At 41.7% G+C, this 16,875-nt stretch overlaps 1 protein-coding gene across 2 annotated transcripts in view; it reads left to right on the forward strand.

The window, feature by feature from the left end:
- Nucleotides 1–16,638, forward strand: part of APH1B (aph-1 homolog B, gamma-secretase subunit) — a 29,362-nt gene extending 12,724 nt beyond the window's left edge. For both annotated transcript variants that reach the window (XM_523094.7, XM_016928335.4), the window contains 2 exons: nucleotides 13,086–13,213; nucleotides 16,338–16,638. In XM_523094.7, coding sequence (XP_523094.3) covers nucleotides 13,086–13,213; nucleotides 16,338–16,505 — 296 coding nt within the window. In that variant the 3' untranslated portion in view covers nucleotides 16,506–16,638. The remainder of the gene's footprint in view (nucleotides 1–13,085; nucleotides 13,214–16,337) is intronic.
- Nucleotides 16,639–16,875: the final 237 nt, after the last annotated feature.

The following is a 16,875-nucleotide window of genomic DNA, read 5'->3' on the forward strand; positions in this document are numbered from 1 at the left end:
AAGCATAAACTTTGAATTATAAATTTAAGAAATTAATTTGTATTACATTTAAAAATAAGATCCCCAAATTTATATTTATTGTATTTATGTTATTTATAACTACTTGTAATTACCATTTATTTAGACACAACTCATTTTTGCCAGGTAAATCCGTAACTTTATATGTTTAGCATACTCCATTACAAATGCCTAAATAATAATCAGAATAAATAAGGAATGTAGGGTCACTAATTACAGATTAAGCATTTTTAATCCAAAAATCCAAAATCCAAAAATGCTCCAACATCCAAAACTTCCTTCACCGACATGACGCCACAAGTAGGAAATTTCACACCTGACCTTGTGTGATGGGTCACAGTCAGAACAAGAAAAAACTGTTTCATGCACAAAATTATTAAAAATATTGTGTAAAATTACCTTCAGTCTGTGTGTATCAGATATATATGAAATGTAAATGAATTTCATGTTTTGGCCAGGTGTGGTGGCTCATGCCTGTAATCCCAACACTTTGGGAAGCCAAGGCAGGAGAATCACTTGAGCTCAGGAGTTTGAGACCAGCCTGGGCAATATAGTGAGACCTTGTCTCTACTAAAAATTAAAAAATTCAGCTGGGTATGGTGGTGCCCACCCATGGTCCCAGCTACTCAGGAGGCCGAGGTGGGAGAATCACTTGAGCCCGGGAGGTTGAGACTGCAGTGAGCTGTGATCGTCCCACTGCAATCCAGCCTGAGTAACAGAGGGATACTCTGTTTCAAGAGAAAAAAAAAAAGAATTTCATGTTTAAACTTGAGTCTTATCCCCTAAATATCTCATTTTATATATATAGATGCACAAATATTTCAAAATTTGAAACACTTCTGGTCCCAAACATTTCAGATAAGGGATATTCGGCCTGCAGTATATATCTGTCTATATTAGTATGTGTTAATAAGATCCATACTATATGATACCTGTGTGTACATAGGCTCTTATGTTACAAACAGGCATAGTTTATAAATAATGTTTATGTATAGGTTACTTCTTTTTTATTTGTGGTTATGTTGTAGGCTAGCATTAAATTTTACTAGAATCATTACCATTTCTTGGTAATTTTGTATAGAGACAAAAGTATGGGAATTGGAATCCTAGGTTCGAATCTTATCCTGGCTCATTAATTTAGTATTTTGGGCAAGTCCATTTGATTATTGAATCACTCATTCCATACATAATTATTAAATGTTTTTAGTCTAAAGGAGTTATACCAAGCTATGAAAATAGAGCCCAGTTGCCATTCATAACTTCCATTCATAGTGGGGAATAAAGACAAACAGCTAATTACAATAAAGCATGATCAATGCTACAGTGAAATGAGGAAGAGCCATGGGGCACAAAGGACAGGCTGTAACCCATGCTCCCAGGCCACAGTACCTTGGCTTTGCAGCATTTATCACAGGCGTGATTAAGTAATGGTATAGTTATTTGTTGAATGTCTTTTTCTCCAGTTGGGTGCTAAGCCATGCAAGTGCAAGGACGACATCTGTATTGTTCACTGCTCTGTCCTCGGCATCTTGTGGAGTCCTTTATTTCTAGATGGCACTCAGTAAATAACTTACAGAAAAATGAAAGCCAGGCACAGCTTATGGAGGAAGTGCCATAACGAGTAGAGATTTACTTAAAGGGTGAATAATAGTTAGGCAGGCAAAGAAAGGAGTTGTCAGAGAAAGATGTTCCAGGCAGAGGGAAGAGGCCTCTTTCCTCCAGGCCTGGAGGTAAGAGCAGTATTGTTCACAGGGCAAAGGAAGTCTTGTCCTTCCATCTAATCTTCAATTTCCTGATCTTTCAGGAAGGGCAGAAATAACGCCTAGCTCAGAGTTGTTGAGAATTAAATGAAATTAATTTAGAGAATATGTATTTAAGTGCTTATAAGCTCTAAACTGGCCTAAGAATATTATTAAGGTGGAGAATTTAGCGCTTGAGATGAGAAAACAGAATTCAGAGAGAAGATAATTTTTCTAGTATTATATAGAATCTGGGTTTTTCATTCCGAATTACCTCCCTTATGCTTTAGGAGAAAAAATGTCTTTAGCTAGTACCTAGTAAAAAAGAACAGCTGATCATTTTATTTTAAAAAATTCCCCAGACCATTTCACTTCTATTATATTTTCTAGACAGTGCACTTAAAACCTAGGCAAGCTTTTAAACTTTTTAGCCACTAAACGTTTCACAAGGGAAAACCAATATGGGTCAGACCACATATGGAGTGTTGTATTGTTCCAAGCATTGTGATTTAACAGAAATACTGAAGAAGTAAAATTCATATAGAAAGAATGTTGTCAGTATGATAGAAGATCTAGAAGCCATGGCCTGTTGGATATGACTGAAGAAAGAAAAATACTGAGCTTGAAGAAAATAAAAGAGGAATGTGGGAGATTATTTTTGTCCCAATTTGTCATTTCCTGTAATAAGTCTCATGGTGGCTGGAATGTTCTTTTCTACCCTTTGACTTTGAGCTCAGTCATGTGGCTTGAATTGGCCAATTAGTGGTTATGATGTAAGTTAGAGGCTTAAAAAGTATTTGCATGATTGGACCTTCCTTCTTGGACTCTGGTGCCATGAGAAGAAGATACCTTGGAAAGTTAATGGCCACTTAGCCTGGACGCTTGAATGAATATACCCAGAGCCACACAGAGCCCACCCCAGGAGCTTGCAGCAGAGTTTTCCAGCTGAGCCCAGCCTTTATCAGCAATGCACAGTCAGCCTTTAGACCTGTGAGCATGAGAATAAATTTTTGTTACTGTAACCCAATACATTTTTTATCTTTCGTTCACTTTTCTATTCGTAATATTTTAAGAGTAATCTCTACAGTGTGGCAGTTTGTTAAAGTTTAGACTCGACTGAAAGCTCTTTGTAAGCAAGACTATCTCAATACCTACATTTCCAAATTCCAAAGTAGTAGAGAAAGTATAACATCTCCTAATGATACAGAAAAAATGATCAACAATAGATTGTAACCTGCAGTTCTTATCCTTTTATGATTTCATTAGAATCTTAATTTCTTGTAATAAGTTGTCACAACTAACTGCTACTGTTTATGATACAGTGATACTCTACATGCTGTATATATCATCGAATTTGTATTTTTCATTATCTGTTTTCTCTTTCTCTTTTTTTCTAAGAGATAAGGTCTTGCTCTGTCACTCTGTCACTGCAATGCAGTGTTAATGATCTTAGCTCACTATAACCTTGAACTCCTGGGCTCAAGTGATCCTCCCACTCAGCCTCCCAAGTAGCTAGGACCACAGGCATGTGCTACTATGCCCAGCTAATTTTTGTATTTTTTGTGGAGATGGGGGTCTCCTTATGTTGCCCAGGCTAGTCCCAAACTCCTGGCCTCAAGCAATCCTCCTGCCTCAGCCTCCCAAAGTGCTGGGATTATAGGGTGTGAGCCACCACGCCTGGCTTGTTTTATTTATATCAATAGTGTAAGCCTTTCTTTCCAGCTGCTCAAATAACTGAGAATAGAAAATTGTACTTTTTGGAATGCACTTTCATTAAATGGATATGACCTATCATAGTCTCTAGTAGCTTGTGATACATTATGAAATGCACACATCACAGGCATCAGTCTTCAGGCAGTGTGTAAGCAGGCAGCTCAGTGTATTGCTTCACAGTCTCTAGCTGAAAGAATGACATGGGCTGGGGCTGTAAGACTTGATGGCTCTTCTAGGTATGTTTCAGGCCACCCTGAATCACTGATGTCTCTTTCCTCACACGGATGAATGGCTAGGCTCTGCTGACTACCTTTCGGCGCAGTTGAATGACTTGCACTTCTCCATTCTCTATAGACCTTGTTTCTTCTCATGGGTAAAATTGTCCTTATTTTCATCAGCCACTGCTGCCTTTATTTTTATTTATTTATTTTATTTTATTTTACTTTTCTTTTTTTTTTTACTGAGACTGAGTCTTACTCTGTTGCCCAGGCTGGAGTGCAGTGGTGCGGTCTCGGCTCACTGCAAGCTCTGCCTCTCGGGTTCATGCCATTCTCCTGCCTCACCCTCCCCAGTAGCTGGGACTACAGGTGCCTGCCACCATGCCTGGCTAATTTTTTGTATTTTTAGTAGAGATGGGGGTTTCACCATGTAGGCCAGGCTGTTCTTGAACTCCTGACCTCAGGTGATCTGCCTGCCTCAGCCTCCCAAAGTGCTGGGATTACAGGCGTAAGCCACCGCACCTGGCCTGTTTTTTTTGTGTGTTTTTCTTCTTCTTCTTCTTCTTTTTTTTTTTTTTCTTGAGACAGAGTCTTGCTCTGTTGCCCAGGCTGGAGTGCAGTGGCACGATCTTGGCTCACTGCAACCTCCGCCTTCCAGGTTCAAGCGATTCTCCTGCCTTGGCCTTCTGAGTAGCTGGGATTACAGGAGTGCGCCACCCTGCGCAGCTGATTTTTGTATTTTTAGGAGAGACAGGGCTTCGCCATGTTGGTCAGGTTTTTCTCAAACTCCTGACCTCGTGATCTGCCCACTTTGGCCTTCCAAAGTGTGGCCTATTTATTTATGTTTTGAGACAGGGTCTTGCTCTGTCATCTAGGCTGGAGTGGGGTGGTGTGATCATGGCTCACTGCATCCTTGACCTCTGAGACTCAAACAATCCTCCCACTTCAGCCTCAAGTAGCTGGGACCACAGGCACATGCCACTAAACTCAGCTAATTTTTTTTTTTTCCTGTAGAGATGGGGTCTCACTATGTTGTCCAGGCTGGTCTTGAACTCCTGGGCTCAAGTGATTCTCCTGCCTCAACCTCCTGAAATGCTGTACCTAGCCACTGCTGCTTTTAATTTTCGGTGTTTTGGGGGTTTTGTTTCTTTTTCTTCAGTGAATTTCACAGACATTTTTTTTTGTAGCCACGGTGAGCAGGATACCATATTACAGGTTACTGTCCTGTAGATATGATTGCATGAGACAAAAGTCACATTTTTAAAACATCATCCAGTATGGTATCACTCTTCACTCAGCCCCATAGGAATATATATTTTATTAATTACATCTAATATTTATCATTTGAAAGGGAAGAAAAATCCCACTATTTCCAACTTTATTGCTCAGTCTAGCCCCCGCCCGGCAACCTCTCAGCTTGATCCCATGCAGCTCCATGGCCATGTTGGGAATTTGGCCTGGGAATCCCAGCATTTATCAACCTCCTCCATGCCCACTTCTTACCAAAGATGTTCTTCAGTGCTGGGACCACTTGTACCAGTTCACTTTTCTCCCTTTCCACAGCTCTGCTAAAGACAGTCGTAAGGTTCACGTCAGGGTTCCTGCGTTGCCCCACTTCCCACTTTTAGGGGAATGGTTCATACTGTAACATGTTTCACTTACTGTGCAGTGTTCCAACACTATTTCCTGGAAACAAACTTATTTGCATAAATGTTTGGAAATCTCTTGTTTCTTTGGGGGAATTAATCAGCTTTGAGGTTTACTTTAATGGGTAGATTTATTGGATTTTACTGCCTTTTATCGTTATTCGAAACCCTCACCAAAGACTTATACTTGAATATTTTTCGTGAGATCAAAGTCCTTTGTTTCGGGTGGTAAGCTACATTTTCATCTCTAGTGAGGCTTTCTCCCTACATTCAATGGAACAACAATTTTAAATACTGCTGACTTCTTATCAGAAATTCTGGAAGGCAGTGGAACAAGGTCTTTAAAATGGTGCACTCCTGCACCCTTCCTCATCTCAGTTAATGGAATTCCATCCTTCCAGGTGCTCAGTTATTTCTTAGAATATTTCCTGATTCTTCCCTTTTTCTCCCATAACTTACGTCCAATCCAACTGTAAACCTTACCTGCAATTTCCACCTAAATCTTCATCCAAGGTCTTATGGGCTTAGCTTTGCTTTATAAATGGCATAGATCAGGTTTGAGAGCTTGTTTGGAGCAAACATTTAAAGAAATGGTAAATCTGATTTTGCTGAAACTATTCTAGGCTAGAGACAAACATAGAAATTAATTAGTTTTGTGAAGTCAGTGAAGCATTAATAGAAAGTAATAGAATCCCGAGAGCCTGTATCCATTGCCTGCTGCCTGAAGGCAGGTCCCCCATTAGGGGATTGTACTCCAGGCTGCCTTGGGCCTCATGATCCCAGTGGCAGCTCTAGCCAGTGAGTTTAGGCCTGTTTTTTGTTTTGTTTTGTTTTGCAGCATTTTTGTGACAGTAGCTGGCTGCTGCAGGGAGTTTCAAATGTTTTTTAATGTGCTACATATAGAAAAAAAGAGTTGACTTGTGGTTCTTCAAAGAGCCTTCCCAGGATCAGTGAGCAGGAGTTAGAGCAGGGTTTCTCAACCTCACCACTATTGACATCTGGGGCCAGATAATTCTTGGTTGGGGGCTGACATGTGTGTTGTGGGGTGTTTAACAGCATCCGTGGCCTCTGTCCACTAGATGCCAGAAGCACCCCTGTCCCCCAGTTGTGATAACCTAAAATGTCTACAGACATTGACATATTCCCTCTATGGGCCAAATCATCCCAATTGAAAATCACTACTGAGTTAAAAGAAGGCAGATTTGGGTTCGGTTTGAGAACGAACTTTCTCATAGTGGCCATTTAATGAAATGAAATTGGAAGTATTTGAAGTGGACCATGTGGGTTATCTTCATTGCGTAGAGGACGGGATCAGACAACTTCTAGCAAACCTCCCATTGCTGACTCCACAGTGATGAGCTAATTTGAGGAGAGTGTTTCATCATTCTTCAGCATTTTCTAGGGGGACTTTAAACATTAAAATAATGTCTTAGAGAAGGTTATTTGATTAGCAATCTATATCTATATTACAGTAAATCAGGCCGCAGAATTCTCTTACATTCTTTAAAACAAAAATGTTAAGTTAAATCCCCATTAGAGAAAGTCATTTTCAAGAGCATTCATTCAGCTCTGGGGCCCGACTCCCACTTGTGCCAGCTGACTGGGGGATCTCTCAAGAGTCTGGAGAGTTTCTACGGCCAGGATGGATGGAGGAGTGTCTCCTGCTTCACGGAACCCTGAAACCCCTGACCTTTCTACTACTTAGAAAAAGAAGCCAAAAGCCCATTGATCTTCACATCCTGCCTCTGGGCAGCTGCGGCTGAGCTTTGGCCTTGGGATGTCCTCCTTTGTCTGTGGCTGCCACCACCCAGCAGCAGCCTTTGGCTTGCTTTGACCCAGTTAGAGATACCCTGCCCGTGTTGGGGGAAGCCAGGTGATGGCAATTTCTGTGCTGGCAGGAAGCCAGTATTAGAAGCAATTGCTGTCTTAGGCCATTAGCTTTGCAAGGACAGAAAAATAGGCATCGGGAATGAGGGAAAGGAACACGTGTGAAAATGAAGGTGCTTATGAATCTGTGTGTTAGAGCATTTGGGGTATATTCAGGAAGGGTGAAGGAGCCAAATAGTAAATGTTGTTTCTTTTTTTTTTTTTTTTTTTGAGACGGAGTCTCGCTCTGTCGCCCAGGCTGGAATGCAGTGGTGCCATCTTGGCTCACTGCAACCTCTGCCTCCTGGGTTCGAGCGATTCTCCTGCCTCAGCCTCCCAAGTAGCTGGGACTACAGGCATGTGCCACCATGCCTGGCTAATTTTTTGTATTTTTTAGGAGAGATGGGGTTTCACCATGTAGGCCAGGATGGTCTTGATCTCCTGACCTGGTGATCTGCCTGCCTTGGCCTCCCAGGCGTGAGCCACCCCGCCCGGCTGTAAATATTGTTTCTTGAAGATAACACTGAAACATTTTGCTTAGAAATAGGTTAGAAATATTCACTACCAAGATACTTTGACTTAGAAGTTTATTAGAAGAGGAAGTCCATTATCGACTAGACAGTTACAGTCGTCACAAACTGATATACAGTACTTGTTAGAATTATTCCGCTTTCTGATTAATGTATTACAACATATAAAAATTATGGAAGCTCCTTTTATTAATCTGGGTTATAAACTAATGTTGATATTCTTATGGTTAACTTAGGGAAGTTTTTTTGGCTTAAGAATATTAGAACAGGCTGGGCATTATGGCTCAAGCCTGTGATTCCAGCACTTTGGGAAGCTGAGGTGGGCAGATTGCCTGAACTCCCAGGAGTTTGAGACCAGCCTGGGCAACATGACAAAACCCTGTCTCCACTTAAAACAGAAAAAAATTAGTCGGGCCTGGTGGTGCACACCTGTAGTCCCAGCTACTCAGGAGGCTGAGGTGGGAGAATTACCTGAGCCCCAGGAGGTCGAGGCTATAGTGAGCCATGATTGCACCATTGCACTCCAGTCTGGGTGACAGAGTTGAGACCCTGTCTCAGAAAAGAAAAAAAAGAATATTAGAACAAAGCAAATTTGGGGGTTAGATTTACTGAAGGACTTTTAGAATTTTATATTTAGGAACATTAACTGAGAAAGGTTTAGTAATTAAAAGGTTGTACTCTAGAGATACTATTAGCAAATTTTCATTACTAGCTGGAATTTGTTCCTTTTACTAATGAGAAGGGTTTAAATAGGGTGTATGTAGCTGTAGCCACGTGTGTGTGGCAGAATAATGCAGATATCCGGGTCTGTTTCTGTTGGACCTCTTAACCAACTGCAGAGGGAGGAAAGAGTAAATCCCAGCATTCTAACATAGCACGTCGTGATAGTGAAGGCTGTGATGACCATCAAAGCCACCTGGAAACGAGAGCTGGCTGCATAAGTGAGCCGACTATGAACATAGCACGGTATTTTAATACATGTCCAAGGGATCTCTTCTAGATATTGTGTTAATAAAATGGTAAACTGAAAGGATGGGGAAAGGTTCTATGAGACTGTGTTTCATGTGTTGTAATAGTCCCAGTGGCTAGAAAGTGCCTGGCCCATACTGGCCACTGCAGACATACTTGTTATGTGGATTGATGAAAGAGGGGAGGAAGAAAATAAATGTAAGAGTAATACAAAGTCAGAGGAAGAAATAATCTACGAGAATGAAGAGAAATGCATTTTTCTTTTTATTTTTTATTTATTTTTTTGAGGCAGGGTCTAGCTCTGTCACCCAGGCTGGAGTGCAGTGGTGTGATCATGGCTCACTGTAGCCTCAACCTCCCTGGCCTCAGGTAATCCTCCCACGTCAGCCTCCTGAGTAGCTGAAACTACAGCCGCACACTGCCACGCCTGGCTAATTTTTGTATTTGTTGTAGAGACAGGGTTTTCTTATGTTGCCTAAGCTGGTTTCGAACTCCTGGGCTCAAGTGGTCCGCCCACCTCAGCCTCCCAGGTGCTGGGATTATAGGAGTAAGCCACTGTGCCTGGCCAGGAATGCATTTTTAAGACATAGTCAAGTGCCCAGGAGACTTGGATATAAGTGGTCATTGCTGGCTGCTGTCTCACTTTCTCACCTGATAGTACAACTCACTGAGAACTCTGGCTTATTTGTCTTTGAATCTGTAGACCATAGCACATGGTAGCTACCACATATTAAAAAGATGTGGTTTGCCAAGCACTGTTTTTCCTTGTAACAGCCCTATGTGGTATTATCCCCATTTTAAAAATAAAGGAAATGGAAGCTCAGAGAGTTGAAATAGCTTGTCCAAAGCCACGCAGTGGAGCTGGGATTCTAACTCAGAACCATCTGACTCTAAAGATAATATATATAATCTTCAGGCCAGGCTGTCTAGGTGCTCAGTAGATTGTGTTGAATGTAAAAAAAAAAAAAAAGGAGGAGGGTAGGTGTTAGGAAATAATTTACGGAGGAGAGGTGGCATTTGAACTGGATTGTAAATAAAAGTAAGATTCGGATGTGGTGAAATGGAGAGGGGTGGTGCTGAGAGGCAGAGTCTTCAGACAAAAGGGATAATCTATTTAAAAATAAAAAAGAAAACCGGAGGTACAGACAGAGTGAAGAAGAGTTCTGGTTTTCTTCCATAGGATGCAGTTGAAGATAGTAGAGAACATGGTGTCAAGGTAATTGGGGTGTAGATTGTAGAGGTCCTTGAATGCTAGTCTGAGGTGTATGGACTTGACTTTGGAGGCAAAGTCAATCCATCAGACTTCTTAGTAAGAAGGGCCAAGAAATATGGACCTAGAATTTGGAAGAAAGGTCAGGGCTAATGATGTCTTGAGGATGCTTGCCTAAAACTCACAGTAATGCTCTTTTGGACAAGAGGAGACTGAAACTTCTGTAAGTGAGAGAATTTTTGTTGTTTTTTTTTTGTTTTGTTTTGTTTTTGAGATGGAGTCTTGCTCTGTGGCCCAGGCTGGAGTGCAGTGGCGCTATCTCGGCTCACTGCAAGCTCCGCCTCCCGGGTTCACGCCATTCTCCTGCCTCAGCCTCCCGAGCAGCTGGGACTACAGGTGCCCACCACCACGCCTGGCTAATTTTTTGTATTTTTAGTACAGACGGGGTTTTACCGTGTTAGCCAGGATGGTCTCGATCTCCTGACCTCGTGATACTCCTGCTTCGGCCTCCCAAAGTGCTGGGATTACAGGTGTGAGCCACCGCGCCCAGCCCCTGAGAGCATTTTTAAATGAACTGTAGGCCTTGACTATAGGAGCATAATTGTGTCTCAGTGTCACTGGTAAACACTTCTTTCCCCACTCAGTATTGGTCGCAAAGAAAGAACATCCAATTGGAAAAGGCAATCGGGTTTTATTCCCTGGCCAGAAAACGGAGAAGGTGAGCTCTTGCGCTAAATGTACTTTCTCCCCAGGCAGTAGAAGGCATGGGGGACTAGGTGTGGGGCGGGAAAGGAATGTGAGCGTGTATGGGATGGGACTCCAGACGTGAAGGTGCTATCCATGAACATATGCCTTCATATATTATATGCGCATGAAACGGCAGGGATTTTCTTTCAGGGGAGGGAGTTCTAGCATTGTAAAGATATGCTGATGATCTAAATGCAAATAGGAGTCACCTATTCCAGTTTGTGCTGGTTTTGCGAGGTCTTCCTCTGGTATCTGGTCAGGGGTCAAGAAGCTCTGGTGCCATCTCGAGCCATCTGGTTTCTTTAAGCAGCTGTGCCTATTGATAAAGGAACTAAAGAAAAACAGTTAAAAAAAAACAAAAACAAGAACTAAGGACCTTTCCTGGTTATTTCATCAGGGCTGCCCTGGTAACATCAATATTCAGAAAGAATGGCAAACATAAGCTGCCAAACAGATGACACCTTAATGGTGTCATTGCTTTCTCTTGACATTTGATCGTCATCTAGATTCTGAAAAACCCTTAGAAAACGAACACCTTATGATTTCTTTAAAAAATCAGTGTTTCCATTTGTGTCAGTTTCTGTCTTGATCTTTTCTGACACAAAAACTTTAAAACTTAAACTGCACTCCTGGGCATCTTCAGCGGTCTCAGCTCCCCGCCGTCACCAAGCATCTCTCTCCAGGGAGGCCTCCTTTTCCAGGGTCATCACCGGGGTTAAAATACATCACTTTAGCTTCATCTGCCATAGCGTCAACACTTTGGAAACTGTTTCTCTTCTAATTTAGTTAAAATATCTGCCACCGTTTACTGAAATAATTACACGTTTACACCAGATATAACAGCTTTCTTTCATCACAACAGTTACGTCTTTTAGTTTTGCATGTTTTAGAATTCATATCAATGAAATAATATGCATTTTTTCACGATACGGTTTTCTTTTCTACATAACATTAGATTCTTGAGATCATTTATATCGTAGACCATATAGTATTCCATTGTGTGAATAGAGCAGGATTTATTTATCCATTCTGGTAATGATGGACATATTTCATTATTACAGACAGTGCTGACTTAAACTTATATATGCTCCTTGTGCAGATGTGTACGTTTCTCTAGAGCAATGGCTCTGAAACTTGACCGTGCCTCAGAATCACCTGGAGGGCTGTTTAAACACGGATTGCTGGGCTCCCACCCCATTGTTTCTGATTCAGGAAGTGCGGGGTGGGTCCCCATAATTTGGAGTTCTAACAAGTTCCCAGGTGCAGGTGATCTATTAATTTCAGAACTAATTGCTTCAGAATCTAGCTCTAGCTGCAGAATTGCTGGAGTGAAATAGAGAATGCAAATTCCTCTTTAATTTGTAATGCTAGACTGTTTTCCTATCAGCAGTATGAAAGAGAGTTGTCAGACTTGAATTTTTGCCAGTCTGGTGGGTGTTAATGATTTCTTATTATGTGACTGAAAGAGGAAATCTAGATGCCTTTTTATTTTCCATGTTAACCTTTGCAGAATATATAGGGCTTGCCCACTTTAAATAAAGACTGTTATCCAGCACACAAGATACACAGACAACATACACACAGAGGTAGTGTTCCCCAGAAAAAACCTGGTGGTGCTGATCAAATTCAGTGCCAGTTGCCTAAGAAGCATTGTAGATAATTACTGTGATTTTAAATATTTTTCTTTTCTTTCTTCTTCTTCTTCTTTTTTTTTTTTTTTTTTTTTTTGCTCTGTTGCCGAGGCTGGAGTACAGTGGCATGATCTCAGCTCACTGCAACTTCCGCCTCCCGGGTTCAAGTAATTCTCCTGCCTGAGCCTCCCGAATAGTTGGGATTACAGGCATGTGCCACCATGCCTGGCTAATTTTTGTATTTTTAGTAGAGCTGGGGTTTCACCATGTTGGCCAGCTGGTCTCAAACTCCTGACTCAAGTGATCTGCCTGCCTCGGCCTCCCAAAGTGCTGGGATTACAGGCATGAGCCAGAGCGCCTGGCCATGATTTTAATATTTTTCCATTGCTCTTTTTCAAAAGGATCTGAGGAAAAATTCCACTTTAGTGAGGAGCCTTGTTGAAACAGAAGATACTCCTTTTCATTGAAGTCTCTCTTTACTCGTGCAGGAGGCTCATTGGGAAAAAGCTGGCTGGACATCACAGTAATTTTATTGTATTCCTCAGGGAAGCTGCCTGAAAGCCAGATCTCAGGCGACCTTTTATTGAACAGGTTTACATTCTAGACAAGAAGCTGTGGCAGTCAGTCCCCTGTTCCGCAGTGTTGCTTTTTGAGTGTGTCAAGGCCCTGTTTCTGTCAGGTGGTGTTAAACTCTCTCGCTGAGGTGTGGTGGACACCCCGAGAGCCCGTGCACAGTGCCAGGGTCCTCAGTGGCTCTGATACCTGTAGGAGTGACACTAATGGTCAGCTCTCTTTCAGCTTTCATGACGCTGGTCATCATCTTGCTGCATGTATTCTGGGGCATTGTATTTTTTGATGGCTGTGAGAAGAAAAAGTGGGGCATCCTCCTTATCGTTCTCCTGACCCACCTGCTGGTGTCAGCCCAGGTGAGTGTTGCCGCCATGCTCGGACTGTATTCTGGAACTCAAGTCTATGTATCTAAAATGGTAAATTCTACTCTAGATGAAATACACGCTCATGAGAACATGAGGAAATTCAGAAAAGCTATTTAAGTGAATGAATGAGTCATGTAAGTCTTACCACAAAAAGACCACAACTATTAATTTTTTGGTGTGTCTTATTGAAATATTTTTTTCCCTGCTGTTTATTTGCAGTGATTTTTCTCTCCCTAACCTAGGTCAGTTTGGAAAACTGTTCATTCTCTGTGACAGCTGCGTGGAAAAGTTGCGTATTCCAGACTCGGCACCATGACTGGACCTTATTCCTAGCTCTCGTATAACACATGTGTCCTTGGCTAGCATATTTTATTTAATATAGTTTTTATCTCTCTCTCTCTGTTTCTAATTAGAGTATGATAATCAAGGATGGGGCCTTATCTTCAATCTTCGTATCCTCAATTCATGGCACATAGTAGGTGGCCAGTAAATGTTGGTGTATGTTGAATAGTTGATACTATTCTTTTTAATGATTAAAAGGAAAGAACCTAGGAAGTTTGAAAAGTATATACCAAAATGTTCATAGTAGTTCTCTGTCAGTGGCAGATTTCAGAGAATGATTACATAATTGTTTTATTAAAATAACACACCTACAGAAAAGCACACAAATCAGAAATGTACATCTTGATGAATTTTCACAGTGTGAACACACCTGTGTAACTAGCACCTAGATGAAAATCAAAACATTCTCAGCCCCCAGGAGCCTCCCTGTTCCACCAGTCACTGCCCCCACTGAGGTGACCATGACGCTGGCTTCAACACCACAGCCTGGTGCTGCCTTTTGGTATTTCTGTCAACAGAGTCACACAACGTTTGCTCTTGTGTCTGGCTCCTATTGCTCAGCATGTTTGTGGGATTCATCTTCACATCACTATAGATGGCTCACTCATTGCTGTATAGTATTCTACCGTGTGTCTATACCATAATTTACCCATTTGACAGCAGAGAGGCATTGATGTTGTTTCTAGTTTGAGATGGAGTCTTGCCCTGTTGCCCAGGCTGGAGTGCGGTGGCACGATCACAGCTCATTGCAGCCTCGACCTCCTGGGCTCAAGTGATTCTCCCACCATACCCTTCCAAGTAGCTGGGACTATGGGCATGCGCCGTCATGCCTGGCTAACTTTTAAATTTTTTTGTAGAGATGAGCTCTGTGTTGCTCCGGCTGGCTTCGAACTCCTGGGCTCAAGCGATCCTCCTCTCTCAGCCCCTCAAAGTGTTGGGATTACAGGCATGAGCCACCACCCCTGGCTTTCTCATTCTTATCTATTGTGAATGGTACTGCTGTGAACGTTCTAATGTATATCTCTTGGTGAACACACACACAACACACACACACACACACACACACACTTCTTTTGGGTATACGCCTAGGAGTGGGACTGCTGGGTCATGGGGTGTACATGTGTCGACTGTTCATACCACTCAATTTTCAGAGTGATGGTATCACCTTACACTCTGCCATCAGTTTACAAGTTGTGGTTCGTCCACCTCCTCACTGCATTCTCTTTATTGTTAGTCGTCCTGCTGGCTATGTCATGGTATCATAAATACATAAATTGATAAATTATAGTAAAAGTTTTCATTTACGTTTCCCTGATGATTAATAGGTTGAGCCGCATGTTGTGTGGCTCCGTTGACAGAAATACCAAAAGGCAGCACCAGGCTGTGGTGTTGAAGCCAGCGTCATGGTCACCCTCAGTGGGGGCAGTGACTGGTGGAACAGGGAGGCTCCTGGGGGCTGAGAATGTTTTGATTTTCATCTAGGTGCTAGTTACACAGGTGTGTTCATGCCGGGAAAATAAGGTTGAGCAAGTCTTCAGATGTTTATTGGCCATTCGGATAATTCTTTTTGAAGTGCCTGTTCAAATCTTATGCCTATTTTCTTTTTGATTTTTAGGAGTTCTTTATGTTTTCTGTAAAAGAAAAAATCTTTTGTCAGATGTATGTATTGCAGATAACTTCCGTGGCATGGTTTGTCTTTACATTCTCTTAATGTCTTTTGGTGAACAAAAGTTCTTAATTTTATATAGTCTGATCAGTTTTTCTCTTTATGGTTTCACTTTTTGAGCTTTTTAATAAATATTAACCTAGCTGAATTTTAAGTTTTAAAATTTGTTCTATTTTTCTCGTTTTTGGGTTGTAATTTTCTACAACAATCATGTATTGCTTTTGTAATTGTTTAAAAGAGGAAAAATGTTTTTTAAAGAAGAAAAGAACAATACAAAAGAGTGCAGCACTCTGTAAAATGAGTTAAAATTCAGTGGATTTGAGGTATAGAATTATTGTGAAGAATAATCTAGAAAATGCTCAATGCCTGCCATGCCCACGGAGGCCTCTTGAGAAGAGCAGTCTTTCTGCATAAGGTGCTACCTGTAAAATCTACCACTTTCTTCAGGCCTTCTTTGACAGCCCTAAGGAGATCACCTTGTTTTTACCCATCCTAGCCTCATCGCAATTATAATTATGCTGTCCTAGCATTCATCGCAATTTGTGACTAATTGTTTCTTCATTCATTACCTGCCTCCCTTACTAGTACAGAACCTCCATTAGGATAGAAACTTTGGTCTCACCAAGGTGTACACAGTACCTCTCAGCATTCCATTAGTGTTCTTTAAATGAATACACTTTTGGAACCCACAGCAATTGTGCAACTGAAAAAGACTATTCCCTCATGTTCCCTTGAGTGCTAAGGATTCATACTAAAGTAATTTGGACTTGTCTCACTTTCTTGCAAATTCTAAGAACCAATTTAACACAGAAATGAATAGAAACTAGTTACACGACATGCATCTTGTATTGTATATTCCATTAGGTTCTGCCTAATGACTGCCTTCTAGGGTTACCATCTGAATACAGCAAAGCACGGGACCCACAGTATCTGTTGACCAGCTTAGTTCTACATGCCTCAGGGCCTTAACGCATGACACACATCATACGTTTGGTGAAACACACCCAAGTTCTTGAAAGTATTCCATGCTTCCCTTTATCTTTGGTTATTCCACATGTTTAATAAGCTTGCTGTTATTACCCAAGCTGATTTATTTTTCTTTTGCAGACCTTCATAAGTTCTTATTATGGAATAAACCTGGCGTCAGCATTTATAATCCTGGTGCTCATGGGCACCTGGGCATTCTTAGCTGCGGGAGGCAGCTGCCGAAGCCTGAAACTCTGCCTACTCTGCCAAGACAAGAACTTTCTTCTTTACAACCAGCGCTCCAGATAACCTCAGGGAACCAGCACTTCCCAAACTGCAGACTACATCTTTAGAGGAAGCACAACTGTGCCTTTTTCTGAAAATCCCTTTTTCTGGTGGAATTGAGAAAGAAATAAAACTATCCAGATATGCGTTCCATTCACTTGGCTTTCACACAACTGCTCTCCGAAAGGGGTGCTCAGTGGTGTGCGTCCTGGCTGCACGAGAATCACCTGGGACAGTGTAAAGCCGACTGATTCTGGGCTCCACCTTCCAGAGCTAATTGGCCTGGGCACGTGGTGAGTTTTAAAAGCTTCCCAGGTGATTCTGATGTGCAGCCATGTTGAGACCCACTGGTTTGGTATCCAAATAGGAGCTTCCTGAGAACACCTTAAGCGGA

Source organism: Pan troglodytes, chromosome 16 (assembly GCF_028858775.2).
Source record: "Pan troglodytes isolate AG18354 chromosome 16, NHGRI_mPanTro3-v2.0_pri, whole genome shotgun sequence".
Lineage (NCBI taxonomy): Eukaryota > Metazoa > Chordata > Mammalia > Primates > Hominidae > Pan > Pan troglodytes.